The sequence below is a fragment of the Equus asinus genome, chromosome 20, assembly GCF_041296235.1.
Source record: "Equus asinus isolate D_3611 breed Donkey chromosome 20, EquAss-T2T_v2, whole genome shotgun sequence".
NCBI lineage: Eukaryota > Metazoa > Chordata > Mammalia > Perissodactyla > Equidae > Equus > Equus asinus.
In genome coordinates this window covers 86,549,009-86,568,570 of record NC_091809.1, presented here as the reverse complement: position 1 = coordinate 86,568,570, position 19,562 = coordinate 86,549,009, and the positions used below count along the sequence as shown (strand labels likewise).

The 19,562-nt window shown below is 42.9% G+C and overlaps 1 protein-coding gene and 1 pseudogene across 1 annotated transcript; one reads left to right on the top strand and one right to left on the bottom strand.

The window, feature by feature from the left end:
* Window positions 1-3,918: 3,918 nt before the first annotated feature.
* LOC106831612 (E3 ubiquitin-protein ligase TRIM68-like) lies at window positions 3,919-6,961 on the top strand (annotated as a pseudogene).
* A 5,467-nt stretch (window positions 6,962-12,428) lies between these two features.
* On the bottom strand, window positions 12,429-13,470 carry LOC106831636 (olfactory receptor 52I2-like). The gene has a single exon (XM_014841945.3). The coding sequence runs from the start codon at window positions 13,401-13,403 to the stop codon at window positions 12,429-12,431; it is 975 nt and encodes a 324-aa protein (XP_014697431.1). The 5' UTR covers window positions 13,404-13,470.
* Window positions 13,471-19,562: the final 6,092 nt, after the last annotated feature.

Below are 19,562 nucleotides of genomic sequence, written 5' to 3'. Positions count from 1 at the left end.
ACTGCCTGCTCCTTCATTTTTGATTAACTTTTTGATTGAAGTATAACATACATACTTTAAAAATGCACAAATCTCAGGTGTACAGCTTGATAGATTTTATAAAGTAAACACATGAACATTCCCACATAGCCACTACCCCAATCAAGATACACACACAGGGGCCAGCCCCATGACCAGGTCATTAAGTTTTCATGCTCCGCTATGGCGGCCCAGGTTTCACAGGTCTGGATCCTGGGCGTGGACTTAGCACCGTTCATCAAGCCATGCTGAGGCAGCATCCCACATAGAAGAACTAGAAGGATCTACAACTAGAATATAGAACTATATACTGGGGGCTTTTGAGAGAAGAAGAAACATACATATTGGCAACAGATGTTAGCTTAGGGTGCAACTTTAAAAAAAGATACAGACACAATTGTTTCCTGGTTGTAGAGATGTTCTTCAGAAAGCTCTGACCAAGCTCTCCTAAGACATTTCCAGCCAAGAACCTGCCTCTGCCTTCAACCCTGCAGAGATATTCACATGAAGACCTGGAGGGCCAATCACTAAAGAAAAACTTAAACAAATCACTTAATTACAACAAATAAATGGTAGGATATGTGAGGATTTTTCATTGTTATTTAAAGGATGGGAGATACACAATTCAAATTAAAATTGTCCTAAAGGTAAACGCAGTAACCCATAACTTATTTGGTGGAGCCTTTGTGTTTATAACCCTATGCTTCCCTCTATGAACAAATAAACATGCTCCCCTCAGCCCTACTGCTTCGTCTCTTTGCTCATAACTCCCTTTGGTCCCTGAAAACTGTCTCTCCATCATCCCAAGGTTAGACTTAACCCTTTCTCTCCCAGCTTTGAACCAAATTAGTCATATGTTCCCTGTCCCCTCTCTCTCTGTCCCATCCTCTCATCATTTCCAGAAGTGATCCTGGTATCAGCAGTACCTACCAGAACTGGTTAACCCTTTTTAGTGGAGTCAAGAGCTTATAGCCTCCCTTCTGGGTGTCCCTGGCCTTGGGACTTCATCAGTCCAACACCCGGTCCCCAGAACAGTTACCCACATCTTTGGAGTTTCCTCTATTCAGCTTCCTTTGAGGGGTCCATGTTTCTTTCACTCAAAAGGAGAGGGATTTATACAGGATCCTTCAGAAAGACCAGGAAAAGAGACAAAAGATGAAAGATGAACAACATAGAGTCACGGTATGGAGTATTGTCACTTTCAAAGTCTTCCCATTGGGAGTCCTCTTTCCCCTTTAGATTCTCTGTCATCCTGCTTTGTCCCTGGACACCCTGGCTACACTTGTTCTCTGCCCAGCAACCAAATGCTGTAACTTCTCCAGAGACTGGTTTTTCTCTGTGCTCTCGGCCCTGGGGCTTTCCAGATTGCAGGAGGAGGCAGATGATTAGCAGCTAAAGAGTCTTTGTTTCTTCAATCTGCAGAGGATACCTAAGAGTTAGAAGAGTATGGAGGGCATCCTGCAAAGAAAACAAAGACCCAAGATTAGTTAGATGTGCGAAAGCCTGCTATGTGCCAAGCTTTCTGCTAAATGCTTTTCAAAGATGATTTCATTCCACTTCCACAACCCTCTGGAGTAGCTGTCATTATTACATCCACATTTACAGATGAAACTGAGCTGCATAGAGGGTCACAAAGTTAGTAAGCCACAGAGTCAAGATTCAAATTCTAGCAATCGTAATTCATTTCACTTTGTTGCAGAACTATTCACACTAATAGTATACTTAATCTCTCAAAGTCCACTTCACTGTTTGGTTCCTCAGTCGTGTGGGGATTTGTGGTGGGCTTCACTGCTTAAATATTTCTCATGGCACCATGGTATAGAGTCCTATTTGAACAGAGAAGGGAAATAGAATATAAGGGAGACCAAGGAAGACAAGCTTTTCAAACTGGGCGAAGGACATGGATCTCAGCACAAAGAAATGAAATGACAAAATATTCTGCAGAGAAGAAGCCAGAGAAGGTAGAGTGCAGGGTACTGACAAGAGAATGAAAATGAATGAGGCTAGTGGGGCGAATGGACCATATTTTAAAGGTGTTGACTTCTGTCTGGGCATCATTGTGGGGCTGGAGTAAAGCCGAGAGAAAGAAGCCAATATGCACAAAATATAAAGTTTCTTTTCTTTTTTTGTTTTTAATGACAAAGGTATAGAGATATAAGGAAATGTGAAAAATCAGCAGACAATGCTACATGCTCCCAGCACCCCAGTTCCACAACAGACACGCAGTTGTTAGTGACATGAATGGGGAGAGGCCTTCTGTTGCCTTTTGTAGGAGGGTGGGGGCTCTTCCTGCCTTCCTCAGCCAGCACATTCCTAATGACCAGGGGGTGGTTTAGCTTCAATTTACTAGGCTTAACATCTGGTAGAATCTTCAGCCTTCAGCCTACAAGAGAACTAGTCCCCAAAACTGCTGTACTTAAGACTTTAAACTTTAAAACCTATGGGTCCTGTTGCCTATAGGATAATTCAGAGAACAGGCTAGGATGTAAACTAAACAGTAGCATGAAATAGGGATATGCAAAGTGGACAATCAAATGCATAAGGCAAAAGCAATGCTACTTAAATCACCCCAGCATGAGGCCAGGCAGCTAAACTGTGATAGTCCCAGTGGGGCAGGGTAGACCACTTTCCCCTGGGAGTGAACCTCGTTCCTGCTGAGGCAGTAAGAGCTGTAGTGGATCCTCACAAATCTGTAAAATCAGAACAGTAGAATAACGGTTACTACTTAGGGTTGTGAAATAAACTGAGTTAATCCATGTAGAATGCTCAGAATAGTGCCTGGCCCATAGTGTAAGTGCTTAAGGAATGCTTGTTATCATTATTAATGTATAATGTGTTCTCAATTACCTAAGAAATTATAAAAACATTTTGGGTTTTGGAACTATTTTCTGCCTAGCTGACTTATTCATTCAACAAATATTTATTCGGCAATAACTGTATGACAGGCCCTGTTGAGATGATCAGGATACAGTAGTGACTGAGACCAATGTGGTCTTCCCTTTACACACTCTAGTTGGTAACACAGACCCGCAAAGTGAACAAATAAATAAGGCCAACCATGCCAAGGGCCTGCTGTTGACCATTCAAGATCTGTACCCATATGTGGCCCTTGCAGAAATCACAATTCCTTGCTGGGTTAGTAAATTCATCAATATGGGTTTCATGATCATCAGATGACTTTTGTTTATATCTTCCAAGGGGTATTTGTTCATATCTGCTTCTATCATATCCCTGAAGAGAATGTCTTGGCATCTTGTGAATGTAGTGCTGGAGGAGTGGGCAGGGATTTACAGGCTTTAGGGAAAGTATTGCTGGTTCCCTTACACTTTACACTTCAGTGCACAATAGGAGAAAACAAATTGAACACGTAGGCAATGGGCTTCTGGCATATTACCTTTTCTATACCTTCAAGTATATGAATATACATATAAACAAACCAGAGAGTGAGGCTAGAGATATTTCTGGCCTTATTTTGGATACTGCAACACCACATTTTATGTGACCTTACCCAAGTTCAAGAGAAACAATGATGATTTGGAGAGCGGGATTGAGGTGGGGTGGGAATGGTCTGACGAGTGAGCCCAGAGGAGGGTCAGAGATGACCGAATGAATGAAAACTGAGAATTCCCACATCTGTTTGCTTAGGCGTCCCCAGATGTCCTTTCTGTGGTGTGAGCAATGACATAGTCAGTACTTGTTGGGAAGGCCAGTGCTCATTAAACAAGGTCAATAAAGGATCCAAATAAGGAGGCTGTTTTTTTCTGTCACTAATTATCCCTTTTACTGATCCCTCTGCTTTTCTGTTGCTTTTCTATCTTACTTGTTTTTCTTTTCTTCTTCTCAGCCTTCACTGCCTCTACCTAGTTTCATTCATGTTTTGAGGAGGGTGTGAGAAGGACCATGTATCCTGCAGCATTGGTGGAAGCCATTGTGCAAGAAGTAGCCTGTCCCATCTGCATGACCTTCCTGAGGGAGCCCGTGAGCATGGAATGTGGCCACAGCTTCTGCCACAGCTCTCCATGTAGATTCTAGGAGGTTCCAGGAGAATCTGAGCACTCGGGTTACACATGTCTGCTCTGCCGGGCTTCTGTCCAGCCAAGGAATCTGCGACCTGATTGGAAGCTGGCCAATGTTGTAGAAAAAGTCCATCTGCTAGAGCTGCATGCAGGAATGGGCTAAAGGAGGATGTTTGTGAGCTCCACAGGAAATAGCTAAAGATGTTCTGCAAAGAGGATGGCCTGACCATATGTGAGGCCTGCAGCTGGTCCCCCAAGAATGAGACCCACAGTGTCATGCCCTTGGAGGAGGTCACCAGGGAGTACAAGGTAGAAGATGGAGGCCAGCCAGCTCAGTCTCTCCTCTGCCCCTCACTTGGATATCTCTAGATCGAGGACTTGACCAGGGGCCCCAAAGACAAAATGAGAGCTCACTCTTTTGGCTCTTCACACCCACAGATCCCTGTGACCTAATGTCACACTCTCCTTGCATTTATGATCTCCTTTAACTTCCTTCCCTCCTCCTTCCACATCCCATCCCCAGTTCCACCATAGCTTATGGCCTAACTCAAAGATGCTTTCCATACTGAGAATTTAAAGCGGACCAGTTTGGTTTAGCTGGGGTTCTTGGTGCCCTGGATGTGTTTGGGTATGAGGTAATGAAGGCTGCACCTATCAGAACCTGAATATTCCATAGCCTATGTGTATACATGGGCCAGTGTCCTCAATCCTGCATGGCCCTTACACAAATGATATCAGTGCTGATTAAGGATCTTGGCTCTGCAGATACAGGTGGAAACCTGAAAGCAGAGCATCACATGGGAGTTTGAGAAGTATTGGCGATGACTACAGAAAAAACAGACCCAAGGGTAGTGGCTGGAGGTAAGGGCAGCAGCAGCTCTGGCCAGCCTTAAGAAGGAGGATGGAGAGACCATGCAGAAACTGGAGATGAATCACAATGAACTCCTCTATCAGAGCTCAGTCCTGTGGAGGATGACCACAGAGCTGGAAGAGAGGTCTCAGTGGCCTGTCCACGGGATGCTGCAGGTGAGCAGCAGGTTTTCCTGAGAACCTGGAGTGAGAGCTGAAGACAGTCTGGGACTCCAGGAGAGAGGATTCCCTAGTCTTCGGTGGAGCCGCTGAACCAGACATGGATCCCTTACATTTCCTTGCTAATGCTTTCTGTTCTGTCCCGAGGTGTGTGGATGACCTGGCCCCTTGAAATTGTAGCCTTGTAGGTTGGGTAACACCTACATTCTGGCCTATGAGATGAAGCCTGAAATCAGCCAGTCCAGCCAGTGCTTGGCCTGCCCTGCTCCCCTCCTGTAGGCTTCTCCCCTCTACATCTGCATGTCTTCTCTCCAGCCTGGCCCTCTGCTTCCCTTTCCCTTAGAGAAACTCCCTCCCAGAGCTCCTGGTCTGTCTGGTCTTTCCAAAGAACAGTACATATTCATGTGCTGCATTTGTTCTCCTTCTTGGGTATTCAGGAAGTCTTGAACAGGTATGTCCCAATCCTTGGAGACCCTAGATAGCCCTGTAAAGGATAGTGGGTCCTGGCCAGAGCCAGAAGTGGGGAAGGACCTGCAGAAAAGAGGGTGTAGATCCATAATCTTCTCCCACTTTCACTGTATTGGCTAAAGAAGCTTTGTTCCTCTTTCTTTTATCTTCTTTGTACTTGGTCAAATTCGGTTCAACTATTACTGATAAGAATTTCAGGTAAATTATAAAATGTAGTTTCAAGTAGATCCCCCAAAGAGGGAAAAAGACTGCAGATGTCTCCATTAGTGCTCTGAGGTCTGAGTATCAGCCCTTCCCCTCTGTGGCACACCTCTTCCTCTCCTGATGGCAAATGCACACGTGACCCTTCCGGCAGCACAGGAATGTGAATGCTCTCCTCTCTGTGCCACAAACTGCTTGGGCTCAGTCAAATAATCACATCTCTACTTTCCCTGGTATTGCTGGGCAGGGGCACCCCACTGACTATGTCCACGGCCAAGCCATTCTTCCCTGTAATAAAGAAAGGCCCATGTAGCAGAGGCAAGATTTGTGGCCCTAAGGTTTACCTCTCCTCTACCAGGAGCAAGTCTTGGAGCCTGCAGCAGCCAGAACCAGTCTCCTTGGAGATGAAGACAAATTGCCATGTGCTGGGGCTAAGAGAGGTCCTGGAGACGTATGCAGATAATGAATGCTGGGGAAGATTGTGATGGGCAGTGACAGGGACCCTTCCCCCAAAATAAAATGGTTTGGTGCCCCCTGGATGCCCCATCTAGCCCCACACCATATCATTGAGAAATCTGTGGCTGTATTTATCACAGAGACTTTACCCATGCCCCCTGGCTCTGTATCCCTGTTACCATACAGGATTACTTTTCCCTAGCTGACATGCACCTAGTTCAAAACACCGTTTATTCCCACCACATCGTGTCCAAGGACAGAAAATGTGTGCACTATGGAGACACCGAGCAGAAACTGCCTGACAATCCTGAGAGATTTTACCGCTACAACATCGTCCTTGGCAGCCAGTGCATCTCCTTAGGCAGCCACTACTGGGAGGTGGAGGTGGGAGACAGGTCTGAATGGGGCCTGCGAATATGTAAGGAAAATGTAGACCGGAAGGAGGTGGTCTATTTATCCCCACACTGTGGATTCTGGGTGATAAGGCTGAGGAAGGAAATGAATACCAGGCAGGCACTGATGAATACACCCTCCACCCTTGCCTGTCCCTGCCTGTCAAGAGGGAGTCTTCCTGGATTATGAGGCCCATGATATCTCCTTTTATAATGTGACTGACAGTGGCTCCCACATTCCCCCACTGTCCCTTTCCTTTGCACCTCCTGCCCTATTTTAGTCCTTGCTACAGCATTGGCACCAAGGACACTGCTCCTCTAGCCATCTGCTCCCTGGACAGGGAGGACTATGAGAGGCCCCATCCTAGCCAGAGGCCTTGAAATTTCACCTGAATTGCAGTGGTCTTTGAGGGCCCTGCCACAGACAAGGATTCCCTTTAACTGAGCAGAACCTGGAATACAGGGATTCCTCTACCTGACCCCATGCCCTATTGCAACTGAGCCAAAGTCCCACACTAAACTACTCATGTGAAAAAGCTGAGCTTCAGTCAAATGGGCAGTGCATGCCTATGAAGGAAGTGTAGCAGTGCTGATGGTGAAGATCAGAGGAGTTCTGAGGATCAGGACTCTCTCCTTCCTGTAGCTCATAGCCCCCTTCTCCATCCTTGTTGGTGCCACAATTAAGTCAGTGAGGACAATGAAGTAGATCCAGTATTTGGGAAACCCTTTGGAGAGGGTTGACCAACAAGCCAAAAGAATACCGGCCATGTCTAGAGCCGGTTGCTGTGCTGACACCAGTGGCTGGATTCTTCGCCTGAGGTTTGCTGCTTCTGAGCAACCATAACTGACCCCAGCTCTCTTACCTACCATCCTGAAAATGCATTGCAGCATTGCCTAAACCATCCTAGTGGCCGTTCTCTCTCTGAGCACGAGCTAGGCAAATCGCTCTATCTCAGACTTGAAGGAGACCTGTGTCCTGGTCCTGCCCTTTTCCCTAAGTATCAGAATCAGAAACCCTGTGAGCCTTGTTCTTATTTTCACTTGATGGATGAAACAACTGAAATGGACTTAATGAAGCAAGTTATTTCTCAAAAAGCTGCTGAAAGAAGATAGGAAAGATTATAAAGTGTTTCTCACATTCAAATGAAAAAGATTGACAAATTCAATTCCCAGGTCACATGTCTGCCTGCCATTCTTGACATTTGGGCCTGAAATATCCCACCTGTTTAAAAGATTTTCAAATGTCCTCAGTGGAAAAGTGGGTATAGTAGCTGCATACTCCCCTACCTCAGAAGATTGTCGTGAAGATCTCAGATCCATCCAATGCTTTTGTTCCTTTCTCAGGGACAGAGGAAGACAAGCCATGGATTTTGCCTGTGTCGCCTTCCTATCTCATCTTCTTACAACCAGCATCTTGTCAGCAGGGCCCTTGTTTCTTAGAGCCTCTCCTGATGGTCTAGAGCCCTTTAGATAGAAAGGTGCCCATGCCAGTGACAAACTCTGACCACAGTAATATATTCTGCATCTATTATGTGTGCTTGTCTTTGAATTGGAATGGAGACAGTGACATCTGGGCAGAGAATAGAAATAATAAAAAGAAGAATGTAGAAGAAATGCACTGCAAGGAAGGCTCACACATGAGCTGATTGGGCTGATGTTCAGATCTTTTTATGCCACCAGGGAATCTTCATGGTTCTAGTAACTAAATAATACTCTGCCTTTCTCTTCTCTAAATCTATGACAGAAGGAGGAAAGCAGGAAGGAAGGACAAGGAGAAAGAATTGGACTAGGAACAGAAGGCCAGTATGGGAGCCATGTATTATAATGAAAGAGAAATATGACCATATATCCAGAGTTTTGACCTAAAGTGATTGTTGTATGTGGCAAAAATAATTTATTACAGGTCCTAAGAATATGATGTGTGAAAGATTGTGGCTGGAAACAAACTTCAAGGCAAGCATATGAGAACTAATGGTTTTGCCTATTGCAAAGGCTACAATATGTACATTACATATTGTCACCATGAGGATGTGTAACACAACCTCTGAAGTAGTTTACACTTTAAGGTAGTGACTGTTGGGTTAAGATTGGGCAGCAAAGTAGATCCTGGGTTAGGTATAGTCAGAGGCAAAGTAATTAGGAAAAATTGTCTTTCTACATTCATTGTATTGGGTACTCATATATGAGGAAGGTAGAGTAGACCAAAATGGAGCAATAAACTCATTCGGCCCACCATGCTTCCAAGTTGCTCCTTGAGTACTAGCAGGGGAGATGTTTCCGTCACTTGTTTGGAGTGGAATGAACTAGTAAGTCACACACCTGGTCTTGCTAAGTGTTGAGGTGACCTACCTTACAGGCTCCGTGTATCTTTCTGTGGGGGGCCTCCCTGGGGAATTGTTTACAGACTTGAGAAATAGATCTTGAGGAATTGCTTCTAGTTATATCCCTGGACACTTAGCTGATGCGGCAAAGGGCCAAATCAATGTTGTTCTTTTACTATGGTTTTAGTGGGACAAATTTTGGAAGGTTCCTAGAAAAAGACTATTTGGTGACGAATTTATTCAACCTGGAATGAACTAAGGAGTGAAATGGCTTCATTTGCAATGTGCTGTTTTAAAGTGGTTTTTTTGACATTTAGAAACTGATTTGGGTGCTATGATTACTTATTAGAAGAATTACAAGGTTAAACATGTTATTTCATATTGTCTGATTGTTAAGACCAGGTAAGAAGACTGAAGTTCCTTAAGTGTAAGAAAACCGTTTTCTCAAGGGTAGCTACTTACACTTCCCTTCCAAGAACCCCATAAAGACAAGGATCTTATTTTTCTGGTTAACCATTGTAGCCCCCGTCTAGCACTGTGTGTGTGTGTGTGTGTGTGTGTGTGTGTGTGTGTGTGTGTGTTAACAAATATTTAAGTGAGGGAAATTTCCTTCTATGCCTAGAATCAAAACAAAAATAAATTCTTCTTGGCTCATAGGGGCACGAAACATTGGATGGTACTTACTTATAATCCTGTTCAAAAATTAATTTGGGGGCCGGCCCTGTGGCTGAGTGGTTAAAGTTCTGCATGCTTCACTTTGGTGGTCTGAATTTGCAGATTTAGATCCCAGGCAAGGACCTACTCTACTCATTAGCCATGCTGTGGAGGCATACCACATACAAAATAGAGGAAGATTGGCACAGATGTTAGCTAAGGGAAAATCTTCCTCACCAAAAATAAATGAATAAATAAACTAATCTGATGGGTATTTTCAAAAGTGGTCCAGAAGGGGAATGAGCAGGTAGCTATGTGGGGGGTAGACATGGCACCTCTGACTTGGTGTGATCACTCACTACAAGGCACGGATGAGTTTTGTCCATCTTTGTTTTACTGGCAGAGAAACCAAGGGGCGCAATCCCTGAGCCTTGTGGGGAAAGGCTACTAAAAGGGTGAGATGCTTGGGTCCTGCAAAAGGTGGAGACAGAGGGCAATTCTTAGATTCACAACTCCCCATAGGAAATCCAGTCTCCCTTGTTTTCAAAGATGATTGATTGTAACCTCTCAAGATCCAAACACTGCAAGTCCACTGTGGGTCCCAAGCACTAGTTAAATGGGCACACTTTGCTTCTGGTGATAGGGCAGAGGTCAGATATGAATATATCAGGAGAAGCACAGGACTTTCTGTTTGGAGGCAGCCAGGGCAGGGAGCCAGTCCACTTGGGGAAATACATAGCTCAATATTTGAGTACCAACAGTGGGTCCCAGCTAGGTTCAGAGAATAATAGTGTGAATGAAACACAACGCTGGCAGGGCAGACTTCTTCTGGTGGAAATGCTGGGAAGAAATTTCTGTTTTGAGGACAGGCTGGACTATACCTTTGTTGCTTCACAGCAGATTCTTTAATGCAGCTAATGTTCTTTGATTTAATGGGCATAGCCAATTCTTTGGGTTGCTTATGGAGAAAGAACAGTGTGACTTTTCAAAATCAAAATCTTACCAAATATGCTTAAAAACCTCATGATCTTGATTAGTGTTTATGTTAGGGGGTTGCCAGGGGAAGTGAGTTTCTTTTCATTACACTTTGGGAACTCAGTGCATCCTTATCTGAGTTTTCGAGGCTGATTCTTACTCCACTGGTGATCAGAAATAGAATACATTCTAGCAGGTAAACAAGTCAAATGTTATCAAAAGGTGTAGACGCTGAGTTATTAAGCGGCAGATCTGTTTGGAAGAATTATCACTTGTGTACTGATCTACGCAGCACTGCAGTTTCAATAGTGCCCAAAACTGCCCTTTAAAATTACAGAATTAGAAATTTATTGAGTATAGTTTTTAACTACACACAGTATGTTTATGTTGTCTTATGTTTTATGTTCCACTCATTATCTTATTTAATTTTAAATACCCTCTATGAATTAACATTGTTTCCTGCATTAGTAAAAAGGAGATATTAACACTCAGATGCAATAACTTGGTATCAACACTGTTAAGAAATTATCTTTTATTAAGATTTTCAAATGTACCAGAGTCAAACATATGTATCTCTTGCATACAAAATCTTTTTCTTTTTACATATACTGATTATTCAGTTTAAGACTCTGAAAGGAGAAAATAAAAACAAAAACCAACCAAGTATCTTGTGACTTGCAGAAGAGTAGTGACATTTCAGCTTCATTACTGATATTGTTCTCCATTAAACTTTTCATCCCAGGGCACACCTCCTTAGAGGTGTCCAGAAGATGAAAGATCTGTGTTATATTTGATCTCTCTCTTTTGCATCTTACAGTTCAGTTACACAAGCAGGAGTAGGAAGCAAAGATAAAGATGTCCCAAACCAACTCACACGCCTTAGTTTCTGCTGCTTAAAAACTAAAAGCTGGTGGGGCTGGCCCCGTGGCCGAGTGGTTAAGTTCGTGCGCTCTGCTGCAGGCGGACCAGTGTTTCCTCGGTTCGAATCCTGGGCGCGGACATGGTACTGCTCGTCAGACCACGCTGAGGCAGCGTCCCACATGACACAACTAGAGGAACCCACAACGAAGAATACACAACTATGTACCGGGGGGCTTTGGGGAGAAAAAGGAAAAAATAAAATCTTTAAAAAAAAAAAAAAAACTAAAAGCTAGTGATGAGTACACTAACTCCAACTAGCTTAGCAACAGGGGATGTATTAAAATGATATACATACATCTTGTAGAACATAATAACAGGAATACACTTGGGTGTCCAAAACGCATTGGAACCAGAGACTCAGAGACTCAGTTTCTTCATTCCATCAGGCTAATCGGCTTCTCTCACTGCGGAACAGATTTCTGTTTCTATGTTCATACGTTGGAAAATGGCCAAAATCAGTGATCCAATTTTATATCTCCTCAGATAAATTGGAATCAGTTTTGACTAGAGAAGGACTCTGGACCAGGTGTGAGCACATGACCCAAATTGAACAGATTCATCAATGAGCCAGAAGGCAGGGTCACATATTAATAGCTGCTTCCATATAGTCCTATGAGGAGATGAACAATTCTGAGAAAATCAGCCAAGTGTGAGGGGACCAAATAGTTCATTTCTTCTGCTGAGGGACTGGTTGGAAATACGAGTCACAAGCTAAAGAAAGAAAAACCCCTAATCTGTATTCCCACCCAAATTTATCTATGATTCGAACACTAGTTGATTGAAACCATTCAAAGTGTCTTCAGGAAATTGATCACTTCATTCACATCCTTGCTAGAAATTGAAAAGTTATGGAAAGACACTCTTGACAGTTTCATCATAGAACTCCTGTGGTGCCAGGAAATCCATAACAGCTCCACAGATCTCTAAGGCATTTTTGAAGTTAGCTGGAATGCTTGAGGCCTCAATAGACTTTGTGTTCATGAACCCACGTTGGAGAGGTAAAAGAGGCAGTGCATCAGTGTGCTCCATGCACGCTCTCGTATTTGTTTGATCCTCAGGCCATAGATGATGGGGTTTAAGGTGGATGGGATGACCAGGTACAAGTCAGCTAACAGCACCTGGATGTGCAAAGGCACTGTGTCCTTCCCTAGCCAGGCCACATAGACAGACGCCATCCCAGGTAAATAGTACAGAGCCATAACCCCCATGTGGGAGCCACATGTGCTTAAGGCTTTCAACTGAGCATTCTTTGAGGAGAGACCAAATACTACCCGAAGAATAAGGTTATAGGAGGCAGCAATGAAGACCACATCAGAGCCCACAATAATTGAGGAACCAATCAGACCATAGAGACAACTGGGCATGGGGTCAGCACATGTCAGCTTGGCCACGGCTATGTGCTCACAGTAGGAATGGAGAACCACATTGGAACCACAGAAAGGTAGATGACTCACCATCCAACTCAATGGAGTCATGAATATGACAGCTCTGATGGTGATGGCCACACTCATTCCCACCATCACTTGAGGTGTGAGAATTCTCTTGTAGTGTAGGGGCTTACAGATGGCTACATAGCGGTCAAAAGCCATGGCCAGCAGCAGCCCTGTCTCCACAGCTGTGGCTGCATGGATAAAATACATCTGAGTGAAACAAGCACAAAAGCTGATGGAGTTGTCTCCTGAGAAGAAGATGCTCACCATCTTGGGCACCACAGAGGAGGCCATAACAATGTCCACAGCAGCCAGAACACACAGGAAGCAGTACATGGGCTCTTGTAAAGTGGAATCCACCCAGATTATGGTCATTACGAGGGTGTTTCCTAACAGGGCTATGGTATACATGACACTCAGTGAGATAGCCAGCCAAAGATGTGAAGACTGCAAACCTGGGACACCCACAAGGAAGAAGGTGGCAGGGGTTTCCATTGTGTGGTTGTAGGGTGGCCCCAGCATCACAGATGAGACTGCTTTCCTGTTAACACATAAAATGATATAAGAAAAGAATGCAATTCTGTAAGACTTGTTCCCAGCTATGGTATTAAGAGAGCCTGATGGTATTCTCAGGATCAGAAAACTGGCATCTGACAAAGTTGTCTTACTCCACCTTCCTTTTCCTCAGTATTCTTTGCCTTACTAATTTCTATTCATCATTCAAGAATCATGATTTTCATGGATTACCTCCTTCTCTGTTCACTTTTCTCCCTCATCCCAGAACAAGGCTAAATTAGAAGCCTTTTGAGCTTTCATGGAATCTCCTCTGCTGACATCTGAGGGACCTAAATTGAAATTCCCACACTTGCCTATGACTTTATTGTATTCATTCATGTGTGTCTTGGTCATGGCATTAGTTATACTCATAACTGTAATACACAAGTCCATTAAAAGAAGATACAGGTACTCATCAAAGCAAGTATTTTCCACAGAATGAATAAAAAATCAGAAGAAAGAATTTTTCTTTTATCTTTGTATGTTGAGTTCCTGATACTTAAAAATTGTTGAATGAAACAATGAACTTCTTGAGATTTGTCATGCCACATTTTGTATCTTTAGTATAGTGCCTAGGCAAAAGATGAATGAAGCATCCTTCTAGTTGAAGAAACAGATTAATGGATTCAGGAAAATAAGGTCATTAGAGAACAAAATTACCATTTTCCATAGGAGATAATAAACTTATGGAGATATTTATACTCTCTCCCTTCTCTTAATTTCAGCCAGATTTCCTTTTGCGCTACGTTCAATTAATAGATTAAATAGCTACAAGTACATCTTTAGGCTCCCTTATAGATGAACCCTCCAATAAGTTTTTGTGATTCTTCACTATGGATAATTCACTCTTCAAGATAAACCACCAAGACATTCCAAACGACAATGAAGATTTATCCTTTAGAAAGGAAAGCACTCTTTAATGAACATATGTAGTATGTACCAGTACTATGTTGGAAAGTGTAGTATTCATAATCTGAGTGTATTTCTCCATTTGTAAAATAGGACAAACATCCATTCTGTACAAAACACTTGATATAATTAAAATGAGACTAAACATTTTGTACAAGATCCCCTGGCAAGTAGGTGGTAAATTTAAGATTCAAATACAGGTCTTTCCAGCTCCTGTAAACACCTGTGACTCCCAGGTGTCCATCCAACCTGAGATTCATAGTCAATAAAACAACTATGGGTGATAGAAAATAAAAAGTTAGGGGTCTCACTCAGCCAGTTTTGATGGGACAGATGTGCACTGCTCTGCATAACAACCACGAGCTTGTCGATTTCTGTTTATTGCTGCATTCAGTCTCCATCTGCCTCAGTCAGGAGTTACCATGTCATATAACGTGTGATACTCTGGTTGCACAAACCTGAAGATAAGGGGTCAGCATTAACTACCATTCCATCCCTTTAGCTACTTTTCAGCTTCAGAGTGTTGATTTTCATGACTTCATATGGTGTTTGTGCATTTGCACATTCCCCCAACCATCTGAGAACATCCTTACAAGGGGCCGTTCTTTCTCTGGTGGCATCACTCAGCCGTGGGAGATGTAGGCTGAACTTCTTCAAAGAATCCATACTTTCTCTTTCCTTAGAATACAGCATGGAAATCCTGCATACTTCCATGTACTCCATCCAAAATGTGTTGCTGGTCATACATCATCAACATGCAAGAGAGCAAAGTGGCTGAAAGCATTGGTTCTAGACACGTACTCCCAAGGCTGAAAAACCTACTGTCATTTACTTGGTGTTTTGCCTTGATCAAGTTATTTAAACTCTCTAACCCTTACTTTGCTCCTTGCTAAGATGGGGATAATAGTTCTTAATTCATAGAGATGTTTTGAGATCTAAATGAGAGGCTATTTAAAAGTGTTTAGCATGATGCATGGTACATAGTTGCTCGATAAAATATAACTAATAAAAAATGAGACTATTATTTAATCCAGTAGTTCTAGATTGCTCTAAAAAGCATGCTTAAATGGATAAATGTGATGTGGAGACCAAGTTACATTAAAAAAGGAAGCTCAACCCTGCATAGCCTAAAGCTTTTCTTCCCATGATCTTTCACTGAAGATGTGTCACCCAGTGACTATAAATAGCAGGGTTCTTCTAATCTGACCATGATGAGGAGCAGTCTATCTGTTCCATTATAGGTCAGTTCTCAACTTTAGGGTTTTCTTTGTTTATTTGAAGTTTTTTGTTTCTTTGCTTGTTTTTTCTTCATCACTTGTGTATAAAGGGTTCCCTTATATTTGCCAAAAACCTATCTCTAATAAGAAAGCCAAAGAGTGGTGAACACCTCTGCTGCCATACAACAACTCTTGCCAAATTGAAATAGAATTAAGAATGGCGTGAAAGTGGGTATGACAAATATCCTGTATCCAGGCTAAATTGCTGCTTTAACTGTTTTTCCTATGATAATCAGATAATTTCTTTTCCTAGGGACATCGACATTTGACTTGATCTCAGATGTAGACTCAAGGTCCCAGGTGTGGACCAGACTATACTATGTACCATTGACCTGCTCCTTCCTCAATCTCTCATTACCCTAATATTGTATCTCTCAAGGCTTCAGCCTAGTGGATCACCACACCAATTATGTGGCTTGCATTGTCTTTACAATAGTCATATAGAGCCCAAGAACTATCTCCCAGGTGTCCAGGCAATCTGAAATGAAGGGTGCTTAAGCACCAAGACTCAAGAATAGCCTGCCCTTAACTATCACTTCTTGTCCCTCCCCTCAATAAAGGGCTTCTAGGCTAAGAAGTTCCCGTATCTCTACCCTCGGACACTGTCTCTACTTACCCATTTTAATCTCTCATCAGCGGCCTGGCCCCTCCCTAAATAATTGAGTATATCACACTGATGGAGTACCGGCCCCAGGATCCTCTCAGCTGCACTAACATTTTCTCTGCCAACCAAGCACTAATCAACTATTCACCTGATTCTCAATCCTAACCATATGACATACATTTTCCCCTTCCATTTATCCCCTGGAGAACCAAGCATTGATTGACTCCACACTGGGTACCAACAAAAACCTTGGTAAGAGTCCTCAGAAGTTTTCTAAAAAGACAAATTTCTGGGATATGTTTACAAACTGTGGGTCTTATTGAAACAGAAAAAGCAGCATCAACACCAAAAAAAAACCCGTCAACATTAGAGATGCCTTATAATAGTACAGACTGAATAAAGTAGTGAGCTCTGCTTCATGGTCAGGATAAAAGAACCTTGCAGTGTATAGTCACTGGGTGAGACACCTTCAGTGATAGATCATGAGAAGACAAGGGCAAGCTTTCTGAAGTACAATAGTAGTAAAGAGTGGAAAAAACAATTCAGGATATCCTTCAGATTGCTGTGTCTTTTCTGGATGCCACAAACTCAGTATTGAGAATCACTGCTTGAAGAGCTGAATAGACTGAGGAATCAGAATGCCAACTCCTCCAATTTCCCTCCGATCCAGGACCTCCCTCTCTTGTCTTGCTGCCCTGTATAAACCCACCTTCCCTCTGAGGGCAGTGTCAGCTGGTGCCCTGCCCATCCCTCCCCCTCTCCATCCCTGGCAACTTTTAGGTGATCATACCTTTCATTCCCTTGAAGCTTTTATTTTACTCATTTCTTTTTTTTCTTGATTAGCACTGCTGGAGGTTTACATATTGTATTCATCTTTCCAAATGGCAGGACCTTTGGTTGGTTGGTTGTCTTTTTTTTTTTTTTCATTTTCAATCTATTGCTACTGAAAATTTTCTTGCTAAGATCAATAATGATATCCATCAATGACCTGTTGCCAAGCCAGTGATTTCTTCTCATTCTTTACTTTACTTGACCTATCCAAAGCATTTAACTTTACTGCCTGCTCCCTCATGTTTTGGTTAACTTCTGGATTGAAGTATAACGTACGTGCTGTAAAAATGCACGAATTTCAGATGTACAGCATGATAAATTTTACAAGTGAACATGCCCACAATGCCACTATCCAGATCAAGTACAGGCACAATTGCTTCCCAGTTGTTGAGGTGCACTGTTCTTCAGACAGCTTTTACCAAGCTCTCCTAAGACATTTCCAGCCCAGAACCTGCCTCTGCCTTCAACCCTATGGAGACATTCATATAATGTCATGGACGGAAATCACTAAAGAAAAGTTTAGACAAGTCACTTAATTGCAATAACTAATCAAAGAAGATGTGAGGATTTCTCATTCTTCTTTAAAGGATGGGAAATACACAATTCAAAACAAAATTATCTTAAAGGTAAAAGCAGTATCCATGACCCATTTGATGGAGCCTTTGTGTTAATGATAACCCTATGCCTCCCCCTACAAACAAATAAACATGCTCCCAATCATCCCTACTGCTTGATCTCTTTGCTCACAACTCCCTTTGGTCCCTGTAAAATGTCTCTCCATCATCCCAAGATTGGACTTACCCCTTCCTCTTCCAGATTTGAACCAAAGTAGTCATGTGTTCCCTGTTCCCTCTCTTGTTTCCATCCTTTCTTCATTTCTAGAAGATGATCCTGGTATCAGCTGTACCCACCAGACCTGGACGGCCATTTTCAGTCCAGTTGAGGGCTTATACCCTCCTTTCTAGGGTGACTCTGGCCTTGAGACCCCATCAGCCCAACACCCAGTCCCCAGGTCAGTTACCCACATCCCTGGAGATTTCTCTATTCAACTTCTTCTGATGTGTCTGATTCCTTCACTGCAAAGAAACAGGATTTATACTGGACCCTTCAGGAGGAGGAGGAAAAGCAACATAAGATCAAAGATGAAAAACATAGAATCATAGTGAGGAATATTGTCACTTTCAAAGACCTCCCATTGGGAGCCCTCTTTCCCCTTTAGATTTTCTATCATCCTGCCTTTTCCCTGAACATCCCAGCTTCCCTTGACTTCTACCTGGCAGCCAAACATTGTAACTCCCCCAGAGACTGATTTTTCTCTGTGCTTTAGCCCCTGGGGCTTTCCAGATTGCAGGAGGAGGCAACCTCAGCTACTCTCTGAAGTAGTTGCCTTTATTACATCCACATTTATAGATGAAAGTGAGGTGCATAGAAGGTCACAAAGCTAGTAAGCCAGAGAGTCAGGATTCAAATTCTAGCAATCATAATTCATTTCACTTTGTTGTAGACTATTCACACTGATATATACTTGATTTCTCAAAGTCCACTTCACTATTCAGTTCCTCAGCTCTGCCTGGGGACTCATGGTGGGCTTCGCTGGTTAAATATTTCTCATAAAGCCATGTTATAAGGTCCTATTTGAACAGAGAAGAGAAATAGAATGTAAGGGAGACCAGGGAAGATAAGCTTTTCAAATTGGGGGAAGGGAATGGACCTCAGCACAAAGATATGAAATGACAAAATATTCTCCAGAGAAGGTAGAGTACAGGGTACTTAAAAGAGAATGAAAATGAATGAAGGTGGTGGGGTGAATGGGCCACATTTTAAAAATCTTGACTTCTACTTGGGCATCATCATAGGACTGGAATAAAGCTGAGAGAAAGAAGCCAATAGGCACAAGATATAAAGTTTCTTCTTTTTTTAATGGCAAAGACTATAGGGATATATGGAAATATGGAAAATCAAGATATGATACTACTTGCTCCAAGCTCCCCAAGTCCTCAGCAGAGACACAGTTATTAGCGACATGAATGGTAAGAGGCCTTCTGTTGTCTTTTGGAGGATTGTGGGAGTTCTTCATGCCTTCCTCAGCCAGCACATTCCTAATGACCAGGGATGGTTCAGGTTCAAGTTACTAGCTTTAGCATCTTTTAGAAGGTTCAGTCTTCAAGCCTACAGGACAACTAGTCCCCAAACTGCTGTACTTAAAATTTCAAACTATAAAACCTGTGGGTCTCTTGCCTATGGGGTAATTCAGAGAACAAGCCAGAACATAAACCTAAACAACAATGTGGAATATTGATAGGAAAAGTGGGCAATCAAATGCATAAGACAATATGGATGCTACTTAGCCCTAGCATGAAATGAGGCAGCTAAACTATGACAGTGCCAATGGGGACAGATGGACCACTTTCCCCTGGTACTGAACCTAGCTCTTGCTGAGGTATTAAGAGCAATAGCAGATCCTCACAAAGTGAGTGGCCCTAAACTCATCACACACAGGCCAGC